Source organism: Calonectris borealis, chromosome 1 (genome assembly GCF_964195595.1).
Source record: "Calonectris borealis chromosome 1, bCalBor7.hap1.2, whole genome shotgun sequence".
Lineage (NCBI taxonomy): Eukaryota > Metazoa > Chordata > Aves > Procellariiformes > Procellariidae > Calonectris > Calonectris borealis.
In genome coordinates this window covers 50565233-50578159 of record NC_134312.1, presented here as the reverse complement: position 1 = coordinate 50578159, position 12927 = coordinate 50565233, and the positions used below count along the sequence as shown (strand labels likewise).

General features: G+C 39.8%; 1 protein-coding gene across 2 annotated transcripts in view; it reads left to right on the top strand.

Annotated features, from left to right (window-relative positions):
- EEA1 (early endosome antigen 1) overlaps positions 1 to 12927 on the top strand; it is a 73851-nt gene that overhangs the window by 16989 nt on the left and 43935 nt on the right. For both annotated transcript variants that reach the window (XM_075151055.1, XM_075151046.1), the window contains 6 exons: positions 5623 to 5750; positions 9716 to 9770; positions 9905 to 9970; positions 10796 to 10835; positions 11680 to 11787; positions 11874 to 11995. In XM_075151055.1, coding sequence (XP_075007156.1) covers positions 5623 to 5750; positions 9716 to 9770; positions 9905 to 9970; positions 10796 to 10835; positions 11680 to 11787; positions 11874 to 11995 — 519 coding nt within the window. The remainder of the gene's footprint in view (positions 1 to 5622; positions 5751 to 9715; positions 9771 to 9904; positions 9971 to 10795; positions 10836 to 11679; positions 11788 to 11873; positions 11996 to 12927) is intronic.

Sequence of the window (12927 nt, the reverse complement as noted above, 5' to 3'; positions counted from 1 at the left end):
AGTCAGTCATTAGATATTTCAAGAAAATGCTAAGGAAGCTGGGTAGGTATGGCTGTGACTTTCAAACTTAACTAGGGTACCTTTTTTCTTGGACTCCAACTATACAAGCAAATCTGAATTCCATTCTGTAAAAACTGTTTTGCCCATGGGACTGTCCTTCAAGAAGTGTCATCATTTTTCTGCCAGATAACTCCAGTTTTAATTTGTGAAAAAGGAGCTACGAATAAAGTAAGCTGTGCTTTCACTCATTAATTACTTAACACAAGATTTCATATTAGCTCTACAAAGACCATTTCATTAAAGCTCTGGGAAAAAAGAGCAGTTGGGAGATGCAGACAGATTTAATGCATGTATATGTAGGTGTCAAGCTCCAGTTATCGATGATGGAGCTCAGGGAGCTGTTATGCTGACCCTACATATCGTATACATATTTGTTAGGTCAGCTGGCTAGTTTCTTTGTCCATTAACTGTGTTGAATAGCTCTCCATTGGTAGTGATTGGAGAGTAGACACCTACATGTAAATGTTTGGTTATTTTTTAAACCTGAGGCGGGAGCCTTCAGCCTGTTGAGGGAATATCTTTGAAAATCTTCAATTTTCTTTGCTAGTGAGTAAGGAAAATACTGCTTTTCAAAATGTCTTGTCACACTACACAACTTCATTAGATCAGGTTTGTGCAGAATGGTGAGGAAAAAACCATTACAAGTAAGACAATATTCTAAGAAGGCTGAAATTTTCAGAAATACATTTTTCTACCACTACCCTACTCCCCCCTCCAGTCCTACAGAGTAATACAAGGAGAAACCAGAATCCATTCAATCCTATACATTAATTTTTCTGTTACGTAAACTATTTCTGAAGCAGCTTTAAAATAGTCTGAGCTTTAGGAGGGCTCTACGGTCGCCTGCAGTTGGCCTGGTTGTGTGCCCTGTGCCTGTGAGTGTGTACCCCTGCTCTCGCTGGGCAGTGTGTTTCGATGTGGGAGGCCAAAGTTCTTCCAACAGTTAATAGCCCTGTCAATCATATTAGTACAATAAAAATAAATATGGTAGTTCTTGTGGCGAGAGTTTCCTTCCAGTGTTGCTTTTAGCATCCTGGCGTACTTCCCAGAGAATACTGTATTAATGATTTGTACGACTATTAATGTTACCCAAAAGGAATAATTTACCTCGTATGCCTTTTAGGGGAGAGAGCACTGAGAAGCTTACCTTTATCAGGCCTGAAAGTAAATCTTAACTATTAGAGGGGAAAGATAGCTTCAAACATTCTTCTACGGGCTTATTCATAAGTCTGTTTTGAGAAAGGCAAGTAAAGAAGCCTCTGATGCTTCCACAGAGTCTGAGATCTTTGGTGAAATTTGGCATTATAACTCAAGTTGAGGCAAGACACTTTCCTACAAAACTTCTCTGTAGCAATTTCTGTTCTGCTCCGAGTGAAACCGGTGTGTTTTGGAGCCTCTGCGCTGAGGAAGGCCTGTCCCACTGTCCCACCAGTGCTGCTGCTGCGGAGGTGCTGGGCATGGCTCACAGGCGTCCACCTGAAAGAGAAACGTTTCCCTTGGGATCAGAAAATGGGGATTTGAAGTTTAGCACCTCTCTCGTTCTCATTGGAATGCCTTGACCGCTGGGCCAGGGGTTATTTTGAGCTGTAATTTGCGTGCTGACTCCTAGTGGCTTGTTTGTGCATGTATATGGGGTTTTGGTTTGGACTCCTTTTCTTTTTTACTGTTCTTGCTCTGTCTTGCTTCAGCAATTCTGTGGTGATATTAAGAACTCTTTCCTGATAAAAACTTGTGCATGTGGTGGTTGTGGTTTCATTTTTATTATCTGTTAACAGACAGGCATCTGTAGAAAGCTTTGGATTCCATAAATTGTCATTTCCTGGCGCAAAGATTTTGTATTTATAAAAACAAAACCCAACTAATTATCCTTTAACTTCTTTTGGGCTCTTTTCTGCCTGTGTAAAGCGAAAGATAAAGCCCAATTAGAAACATCAATTAGGGAGTTATGACTTACGGTGCAGCTCTGCAGGGGCTGTAAGTGATGTCTTTGCTGTTATTAAATGAAGAATATGAATTGCCTTTCACTTCTCTGTGGTTGTGCTTTATGCAGAGTAACTCCTAAATGCATTTTAAAATGAAACCTACCAAGTGTCTCTTGGCAAATACACCCTTTTGAAAAGTATAACTGTGCATGTTTTTTATGGTAGCTTTCTTCTTCAAATAAAGAACATTGCTCTCATACTTGCTGCTTCTGTAAAGGAGTCAGCTAAGGGAGCCAAGTGCAGACTTACTGGAAAGGACATCTCAGCTCCCCCAGGTTGCGGTGGCCAGTTACATCTCATGGTTGTAACTGCGCAATCTCCTCTCTGTCCAGGGCAGGCATGGTCCCGATATAGGAATATCTTGCACCTGATATAAATATCTGCAAACTAACAAAAATGCTCACGAGATTTAAGCATCTCAGACCATCAGGTTTCTTCCCCTCTTCCTTCTTCTCACACATTTGTCTTTAGATTAGTAAAATACGCTTTTGCATATATTTCCAAAATTCATCTCAAGATGATGCTGAGAGAGAGATATTTTTATGACTGTATTTAAGTTTTTTTTTAAAAAAGAGACGAAGTGAGAGACCCACCAACCCAAGTCCCCGATCTAGATTGTCACCTGGGGCTAACAGTTGCAGGCCCAGGAAACCTTCGCACTTCTGTCTGTTACTGTCTGGTGCTTGGGAAGATCCTGATGATTCTGATTTTCTTCCTCAAAAGAGAACTGACTTAATGCTGCTGACATCAGAGTCAACGTCTGAATACTATCAGCCTGCGAGACGCAGCCGGGTGCTGGGTTTTTTTTCAGTTTAAGGCTCTGATGTGCGAGCGGTGGTGCCCGTGGCTGCAGGAGCTGGTGTTCCTGCCCACCCCAGCTCTGCACAGGAAGGATGACGTTTTCCCTGGCGAGGATGCCCTGTTGCAGAAGGGTGACATCTTACTCTGTTAGAGGTTGTGCGTCAGACCTGTAGGAAACGTTGCATTAGAGTAAGGGTGCGTGTGAGAGCTGTAACCCAGCGCTGACTCCAACAGCGCTAGGTCCCTCAAAAGCAAGGGCAGCCATGGTCATGGCAGTGCCGGTAGAGAGGCTGGGGCTGGTGGGTGATGAGCTTCTTACCCCTGCCCATGTGAGAAGAAGGTGGTTTCTACCATAAAGAGGAGTTTTTTGTCCATGCTTCCCCCCTCTGCCGGTGACAGCATGCCTGCCTCCGAAGAGCTCCCGTCCACCCCATGGGCTTTCAGCCGCAGCACGTTCTCTTGCCTCGGCAGCTCTCCTCTGCCTCTGGCCCCTCGTCCTTGCAGCCACTGCCTTCAGATCTGCCTGCTTGGGAAATCTTGGGTTGGCTTTGCCTAATAATTGAGGCAAATGATTGATTGCTGTCCCCTCGTGCTAATTGCATATATAATCCATTCTTTCCTCTTCTCCAGGGCTCCTCTTTCCACAGAATAAAACACAACCACAAAAAAACCTGCAAAAAACCAAGCAAAGAAACAGGCTTTGCTGTTTAAATGGGAAGAAATAAAGGGCAAAAAGAAGGAGAGGCTGGAGTAATTTTCTACACTCATTCTTTCCAGATGCACTTACTGGTGCTATGAGGAACATTTGCTTTCCTCTGTGAACGGCAGAACTTCCCATCACTGGGAAACTAAACTAAACATTGAGAACCGCTCAGTAGCATTGAATCCCTAAAGGATGCTGTTGCAGCATTACTGTATGAGACTGACTGCTCTCATCTACTAGGAAAAATAAATCCCTTGCTTTTTGACCCCTCCTGTAGTTCATTGCCATTGCTATTTGCCAGGAATCTCCCTCTGGTTCTCCTGCTCAGAGTGACTGTCACTGCCATCATATAATTATATGCTAATTGTATCAGATAAACATTACTGGGAACCTAGTAGTTTAACCAATTTTCTGCACCCATTTTTGCACATCTACATACATATGGGTTAACTTGGTTTAATCTGGACTGAAACTGTGCTGATCAATTCTGAAAATAAATAAATGGTTAAGGGCAAATGCCTGTTGTCTGCTTAGGAAGGAGTATACTGTTTTGTTTGATCTAGTTGTGCCAAAATTAGTGTTCAATATGAGATGTGGTGGGTTTGACAGGCAACTGTGTTTATTTATTTATTTCTGAAACACTAAACAAGTAATAGCAGTTACAAAGTCCATGTTCAGTGCCCTGGAGCTCTGGACGTGTTTCAGTAGCTGAACGTGATGATTCTCCTGGGTTAAATCCATGTAAGTGTTTGGTTGTTGAATTCTTAGTGACTAGTGAAATAAAATATTATGAATGTCAAGTTAGAAAATGAGTCCTATTGTGGTTATCAACATACACATTCAGTATGTTCATTTTGTGCTAATATTTAAAGTTTTGTGGCTTGTCTCGTAACATCCAAACACAAAGTTAAGAGAAGAAAAGGAGTGTCAAAACTCTTCATATGTCCTTCAGAAATCGTGCGGGAGCATATGTTACATGAAGTGTGATAATCCCACAGGAGTACTCTCATCTTGGATACTGGAGAGCCTTGGTATAGCGTTGGAGTGTGCTACAATTTGTACTGGCATAAGGGACTTAAGGGTAACATACAAATATGCAAAAGCGTATTTCAAATGAAGATAAGAAACAGGGGGCCTTAATCTCACTTACACGAGGTTCTCTCTGCACAGCTTAGAATTACAGGGAGCCTTTAACCTGAGACTAAATTGTTTTCTCTGCCTTCCTGTAAATGGGAATTGGGCTCGGAGTTCGCATGATAACCAAATGAGTGAAGAACTAATATAAAGTCCAGCACTTAAAAGCAGGTGTAATAGGTTGCTATTTAAAATGAGATGGATGGTACTTCTGATAAATGGCAGTTTGGACACTCCACAAATGTTTAGAGGTACATAATATTTACTGTTTGCGTTTGTCTGTGGGCTAATGGGTAGAATGAGGGCATTGCTCTGCTAAATTTTCGCTCTGATAATCTTGCAGTAAATATGCTGGAATGAAAATGGATGATTTCTGATTCTTGAGGTAGTATGTCTCTGAATTGCGTTTATTAATTAATTATATGCAAGGTAAAAAGTGGTTCTTAATCTTCTGGCCCATACTAAAATCAGTAGCCTAAATATGGTGGTAATAGGTGTATGAATAGCTGTACTTCAGAGTGGGTTTTTGTATCTCCTTTTTTAAGACCAAACTCCAAACCCTACCTCTTCTTTGGAAGAAGAATCTGATTTTATGAAAAGTTGTATGAAAAATTCTTTTCTTGGGGGGGAAGAAATTGCAGAGCAGTCCTTCTGAAATGACTTCTTATTTTTCTAAATAAAGGTTTTGTTGCTAGTATGTAATGCTGTTGGGAAAAAACTCACTGAACAATGGAATATGACTTTTGTAGGCATTTTCTAACTTTTTAATTGCCAAAACTGTTATCAGAACATGAAATAATTAGTATGGATCTTAACAATTGTATTCGCTACCTTTTAGATGCGCAAACAAAATTTAGAATTCTGTGTAAAAATAAGATGGAAAAAAATAAAATTTTATTTCTCACCTCTTTTTTTTTTTTTTCCTTTTCCTTTTTATAATAGGGCTTTATTTGTCCTCTCTGTATGAAGTCTCATGGATCAGCTGAGGAGCTGTTCAAGCACTATGAAGCAGTTCATAATTCTGGCATTGATTCAACTCATGGAGGGGAAGGTCATCTGTCACCGGAAAGGTGCAACAGTACTCATTTGTGCATGTGCTTTTGTGTCAATGTTGAGCTGCTTCTAATTACACTGAAGGATGTATTAATTTGAACACTTAATTATGTAGTCAAGTATTTAAATGTTCATGCCTCATTTCCAACTATAGTTAAAAGGCAGCTTGAAACTTGCATTGACTGATACTGATCTGACAGTAAATGAAAATCAGATACACATGTTTATATTGTTAATTAAATCACCTGTTTCTCATGCAGCTGGCGATGCAATATTACACACTGGAATGATTTTTAGGAGTGTGGCAAAAAAAATACAGGTTCCTTCTAATTTCTGGCACAGAGCTGAAATTTCATCTTTTGAGGGTGGGGGATGACAACCTTGAAGATAGGGGACAAACTGATTTTGTCCCTGGGTAGTTAGGGTATGTACTGGGTAATTACAACATCACTATTTGCCTAAATAGGTTCCCGTATTACCTTGTTATTTGCAAATCTGAGAAGTTTCTGTCTGTGTCACTAATTCTCCTGTGTTCCAGAAACATCACGTTGAACTTCAGAAATCTTCTCTAATTAATTTTATTTAACTGTTTGGTCAAAACTGTATAGTTAAATATATTCCTAGGAAACATATCAGGTTGTTTTATTTTTGAGAGCAGCAGTATGTAGCAGGAACTGATAAGGGGAAACTTTCTCTAGAAAAGTTTAACTGAGTAGTCTGCCTGAGTGGGAGTAATCCCTCGTGTTGATTTGGGGAGCTTTTTCTTAGGGGTAAAATTTACGTAGGTTTCCTTTTGCTTCCTGCTAGTTCTTTTTCTGTTCAGTGTTTATTTTGGACTGTTATAAATGACAGTCCATGCTGCTGTTTTGTCACACTCCCCCAAACTCTCTTGGTTTGTACACAGCAGTGTCAGGGTGGGCAGCTGCCTGTGGCCTCATTCAGCAAGCAGACGTACACACCGCGCAACCCCGCGGGTGGTCACCTGCTAATGGCGCTGGCTTCTGCTGGTGCTGGGAAGTAAATGGTTCAAATGTTTTGTCACTAGTAGAACTGTGACCCAAAATGATAAATAATTACATTGAAAGAAATACATGTATTTATGTAACTAACTCAAGAGAGGGTGGTTCTTCGGTGAGAAAAGAGTGTGGAAGGTAACATACTTCGGTTGTTATCTGAATGAAGATCCGTATCTCCCCAGTATTGTGCAGAGCTGGCAATCCAGTAAGAGCCAGCATTAGCAGAGGTCATGTCTTCATGCATGGACGGGCCCTTCCTTGTGGATAGCTGCCTTCTCTCCCAGCTGCTGCAGCAAAAGAAATCAAAATTAGGGCTTTATATAGGAGAAAGTGGTAGGGTACTAGTGGAGTTCTCTTGGGTTTCCTAGGTGCACATTTATTCAAGAATGAGTATCTCTTCTCTGTCTGATTTAAGCCTTTTCGGAGTGATATAACTTAGACCTGAAATGATACTCTTAGTAGAATAATAGCATTCACATGGGGCAATTATTGGTCATAACTGTATTGTTTATATAGTTTATGAAAAATTTATTTTTATGTCTGCAAGTTTCCAATGTCAACCAGATGTTGGCTGGTGAAATTTTTTTTTTTTTTTCCTGGCTCTTGACAGTTTGGGGACAAGTGGTTTTGTTTTCCCTCATGTAATTGAAAAAGTGGACAAGGTCAGGGAGTTTGGATGGAGTGAAGGGAGTCTGGTGAGAGCTGTTGTGTAACACATGAGCTATTTCTTCCCTACTAGTGTGGCATTCTTTAATGTTTCTCAGTTGCGTGCTTGCTTGAGAAAACTCTCATTCAACATAAACATGTTTTTCCAAGATTTGGAATACCGCATTAAAGAAATATTGGAGCCTGCAGCAGGGACCCGTTCTGTTAGCGGTCTAGGAGTGAAGCTTACTTGTAATTCATAGGACCAAGACTGGGAGGGAAAGTTCCTTATTTAGTCAATAGAGAAAGCTAGGTACTATGAATTACATTGTGTCCTCTTCCCTCCCCCCCCCCCCCCCAAAACTACCATGATTAAGTGCCAAGAGTAAATTGTGTAACTCTGCCCAGCACGATTTATCAAAGGCCTTTGGTACTCGGTGCTAGGATGGAGGCACTGGCATTACAGGTGGAGAATGGAGTAGAGCATAAGGAAAAGGTAGTAAGGATTTGCCAGGTGGTGAGACTGAGGAGATATGCTGAGAGGAGGAAGGGATTGTAACAGCCCTAGCAGAAAGGGAGATTTGATGAGGATTTGGATGGCAGTAAGAAAAACAAAGTTACAGTGTCTAGAGTGATCCCTTACACTTCCCCCCCCCCCCTTCATTTTCCACTGGTCATTTAAGCTGAATTTAGGTTTCGTTTTACAACTGGCAGGCAAAACTGTGTTGGGAATATCAAGGCAACTACTGTAGAAGGGTCCTTGCATTACAAACTCTCTCTCTTCCCCTTCTCCTCCTCTCCTTTCTCCCCTCTCCTACAAACTATTTTTATACAGCTCAAAACCTTTTATCTGCTACGAAGACCAGAACATCTTAAATGCTTTAGTATTGCAGATCTGGTATATATTCAGGCCCAACTTCAATATAGTTAGCTGTTTCACCTGCCTGAGATTTCATTTATAATCTCATGTGTGAATATTAGCTGATTTACTTCTCTTACTTATACTGGTTTATTTACTCTTACTTATACTGGTGAGAAAGCTGCTCCTTCTTCTCCGCCCCCAACCAATGTATGGGTTTTGGATTACAGCTAATTACCTGTCTCAGTAAAGTTGTATTTGCAAATGTCCAGTGAATGTCTCACACAGGCAGAATAACGTGTAAATTGCAGAAAATCTTCCTCTGAAAAAAATTAGCCTCCCAGTATGTTTTTTTGTCATTAAAATTGGTCCACCTTGGAGTTCTTGCTTAACTGGTTCAAGTGCGTGTTTCACTTGCTTCTTGATGACCCTGACCTGATGTTAATATGCTAATGTAGGTTGAATCTATTCCTTCCCAGTTTAGCTAAAGAATAGCTTGCTTTGGTGTTTTTTTTCTCCTAAGTATGAGATAATTTAAAAGAACATCTGTGGAGGAGGTGATAATGCAGCACAGCAGCAATAAAATTGTGTGGTATAAAACTGAGAGAATTTGTTGGCATTGGCACCCCCACACATATATTCTGTGTACTCCTCAGTGTTGCTACTGTACAAACAATAAGAAAGGGTATGTTTGCATTATTTTAATGACCTGTGTATTCTACATTTGGAGTGGCTGTATCTCAGTAATGCAACATTATCCTTGTATGTATAGTTGTGCAATTCTGTAAGGAGACCTGTGATTTAGAAGGGTGCTGTCTAAAATCAATTAGTGACAATTTTAGCCTTAGATCTTGTGACATGTTACATGACTGGAAGCTTGAGCACAAAATTTGAGAATTTAAAATCCTAAGGCTTTAAACATTCAGACCATTAAGTGAGTGTATCTGTGGGGCATACCGAATTGCTGTGCGGATGAAAAAGGATGTAACTGCATATTTCAAAAGGAGTAAGATAGTGTGCGGTCTCTTAGCAGTGTTCCTTTACATGATGGAGAAGGTGAAGGAGAATAGACCTGTCCTCTTCATAAAAAGGCATGCAAAACAGTTAGATGTCCCAATGCACAGCTTTGCCATTCTGAGCTCATGTGGTTCAGCTGATGCACTGATTTAGATTTACATTCTGTTTTCATGAGACTTTTTGCGTATCTATTTCTTTGCTTATCCAATTAATATGTTTAGCATTTTTCAAGTGATATGCAAAGTAAACTAATAAGTATCTATTAATCCGGTTTGTTCCAAGTTTCAAAAAATCTAAAAATAACTATTTATAATTTTGTAAGTTGTATTTATGTAATACATGGCTATCATTCCAGTTATTTAATACACGTTATAACCTGTATGTAATTGACAAAATATAACCACTGTGTATTCATTTTCTCTACTCCGTGGATATATTTATTCAGAGATGAAGTATCACTGCTCCGACAAGAAGTCCAAGATTTGCAAGCTTCCCTAAAGGTTGGAAATGTATTTTACTTGCACTTGGTTCTTTGTTTTAAATTGCAGAGTATTCCACTGTCTTAAACAACCAAATTTACAGTTCTCTTTCCCCCATCTCCTTTTTTTTTTTTTATTTCATTTTTTCCCCCTAGGAGGAGAGGTGGTATTCAGAAGAGCTGAAGAAAGAACTAGAGAAATTGCAGGGGCAGCGGCAGCAAGTAATTGCTTTAAAATACTTGAAGCAGGTTTATCATCAGCATTGACATTGAAGATTAATACCTTTTTTGTAAGGCACGTGGCCTGATTTAGTTAGTTCCATAATTTGAATATTGACATGTTCTTGAAAACAAAGCTAGTTATCTCTCCACAATGTAACTGTATATATAAATCTGAAGAACAAAGTCGGAGTAGATAATGATGCTTCCATACTACTCAGTACAAGTTCGGTTCAGACTTTTCCTTCTGTTGGGCTTATTCAGAGCTCAGATTATTAAATGTGGTATTTCATCTGTTTACGAGAAAGGGCGATGGGGTCTTTCTTGTAAGAACTTTTGGAGAACTGTAGTGTGTTTTCACAGATGTCCAGATGAACTGAACAAAAAGGCAAGGTAAATTGTGGTGTGTTGTGCTCTAAAGAAGCTCTCACTTCTTTTATTGCTATGAGCTACTTAGCTACTGGATTGTTACAGACCTCAGAAATTGCTTTGTGACAGAATGCCTTCTCAGAATGTATTTAATGATGTCTGTAACCTCTGTTTTTAGGGCAGATTTCAATATTGAGGAAAGGGAGGGGGAGGGGATTGCTACTGGAGTCTTGCAAGTCTGGAAGCCTGATAGTGTAGTGATACATGAAATGGAAAATCATCCTGGCCTTTTCCAGTCTTCCAGATATAACTGTTTGAGAGCAGGTATTTTTATATTGGTGTGCAGTATTTGAGCACAGAAGTCTTTATTTCCTTGTCTTTTCCAAAAACTGGATGAACTTTGGAATTAGTAGTTTTTATTCCTACTGTCTAATGATGCACTTACTCTGTTTTCTTAAGGATTCTAAGTCTGATGGATTGACAACGGCTACATCTACAGGTGGCTAACATTTTATTATATTAATTTCTGCACTGTTCTGGAATTTCTGAAATTTTTTTCAGTGTAGCTTTTAGATTTATGAAAAAGCACTTTTGGTAAATTAAAGAGCTAGAAAGCTGGAATGGTACAATTACTGGAAAAAAAAGTTCATTGTAAGTGCTTAAGATAGATAGCTCTTGATAGCTATAATCTGGGGAAACGTTCCAGAGGCTCGGGGTTTGTAATTTCTAGAAGTGAGACAGAAGTTCTCCTGACTCTGAAAGGAGTTCTCATGAGTAGTTTTGAACATGTTTTTAATCATTTCATGTATTCAAGCATTCAGTACAAGTCTGTTGCTCAGAAAGACAGATTGTTGATATTTAAACTATAGCATTTGTCAGTGCTGGTTTTATTTAGTGTTTTTCTGTACTCATTGCTAGCAAAGAAAACAATGAATTTTTTTGTTTGTTTTTTTGTTTTGCAGACCAATAATTTTTGCTCTATGTTTTTCTCCATGAGGCACTCATGGAATAAAATTTTCCTTATGTCTGCATAAAGTATCTGACTGATCATGATTAAAGAGCTTTTAATCGCAGTTCAGCAGCATGTTGCAGTGACCTGAAGTGCTTTTTGTGACCAGTGAAAATCAATTTGTACTTAATCCTGCAGACTACTCAACTAGTGGCAGGTTCCAGCATCATGCTTGTAGATATTTAACTTCAGTAAAGTTGTTCACTTTGCTAAGCTAATTGGATGTTAAGTGAATTTGGATTGCTTATTTACCTGCTGTGGTTTGTTATGGGCATAAGTAACTGTATTGTCCTAGCTCTTCCAGAAAATAACACTGTTCTTTTTATGGAAATAGAATCATTAGAACGGCAACTAGAAGAGATCCAAGTAGAAAATTTTAACATTAAGCAAATGAAAGACTTATTTGAGCAAAAAGCAGCACAACTGGCCACTGAAATTGTGGGTAAGTATATTAACATGAGGTCTGATTCTGTTCTCTACTTGTGCAACTTGTGCAAGTGATCATTTATTCGACTTCCTTCTTATTAGATCTTAAATCAAAGTATGATGAAGAAATCAGCCTTCGGGAAGGTGCAGAACAGAAAGTGACAAACCTGACACAAGAACTGCAGAAGGAGAGGAGTACAGTGGAAGACTTAAAGACAGAGCTGGTATTCACATCACACTAATGTTTTTGTTATTTTCAAGTCAAGGAAGGGATATACTTAAATGCTTGCAAATGCAGTTTTAAAGCAGTCAGACTCTGTTGAACTTGGAAACGTCTGCTTGTGGGCTGAAGAAGTGCAGAACACCATTGTTTCTGATCTGTTTCACTGACCTACATTTTCAGTGTTTTTCCAGTGAGGAAATATGTGTTGTTTCTGACTTATATATTAAAATTTACACTATATTACAGTCTGCTTGTTTGATGCTCTACCCTTCAGCAATTTTGCAGGGTATTACATGTATAGATGTCCTGTGCCGGCCTGTACTTGGAGCATGCCATTGCTAACTTCCACTGCTGTCTTTAGATCACCCTTTTTCCATGAGGTGTTACGCTCTGACTGTCCCTGGACAGCTGCATTCATAAGAAGTGCTCAGAGAGGTGTTTTGTGACATGGTGGCTGAAGGGCTGGCAGCCGTCATTGCCATGCCTATGTTAATGTTGTCCCTCTTGCGCTTGGCTGGTAATACCAATGCGTGTGTATTCCAGGATGTTGGCTCCTGGTGACTTTTATATACAGCCATGGCTCCAGGGAGCAATCCCAGTGACTCAGCAGTCGTGCCGCTTCTAAAGCAGTCGTGAATGGGACTTCCTAGTTTCTCCCACTCAACCACTGCTTAGACTCTGGAGGAAAGTGGGACTCGTTTATTCCCCTTCTTCCCTGTAGTCGGCTGCCCCGAAAGGTTCATGAGTCCCTCTTGGCCCTGCCTAGCCACTGGACCTATCCATTCCTCTCTATCTGTTTAGTTGTTTCTTGTCTTCCTTCCTCTGCATTCTTACCCTTTTCTTGTAGCTTTTCTCTTCTAGATGCCAGCACTTCCTTTTCTCTACTTTCTTCAGTGCCCAGTATTGCCTTTCCCCTCCCTTTTCCGTCCATAG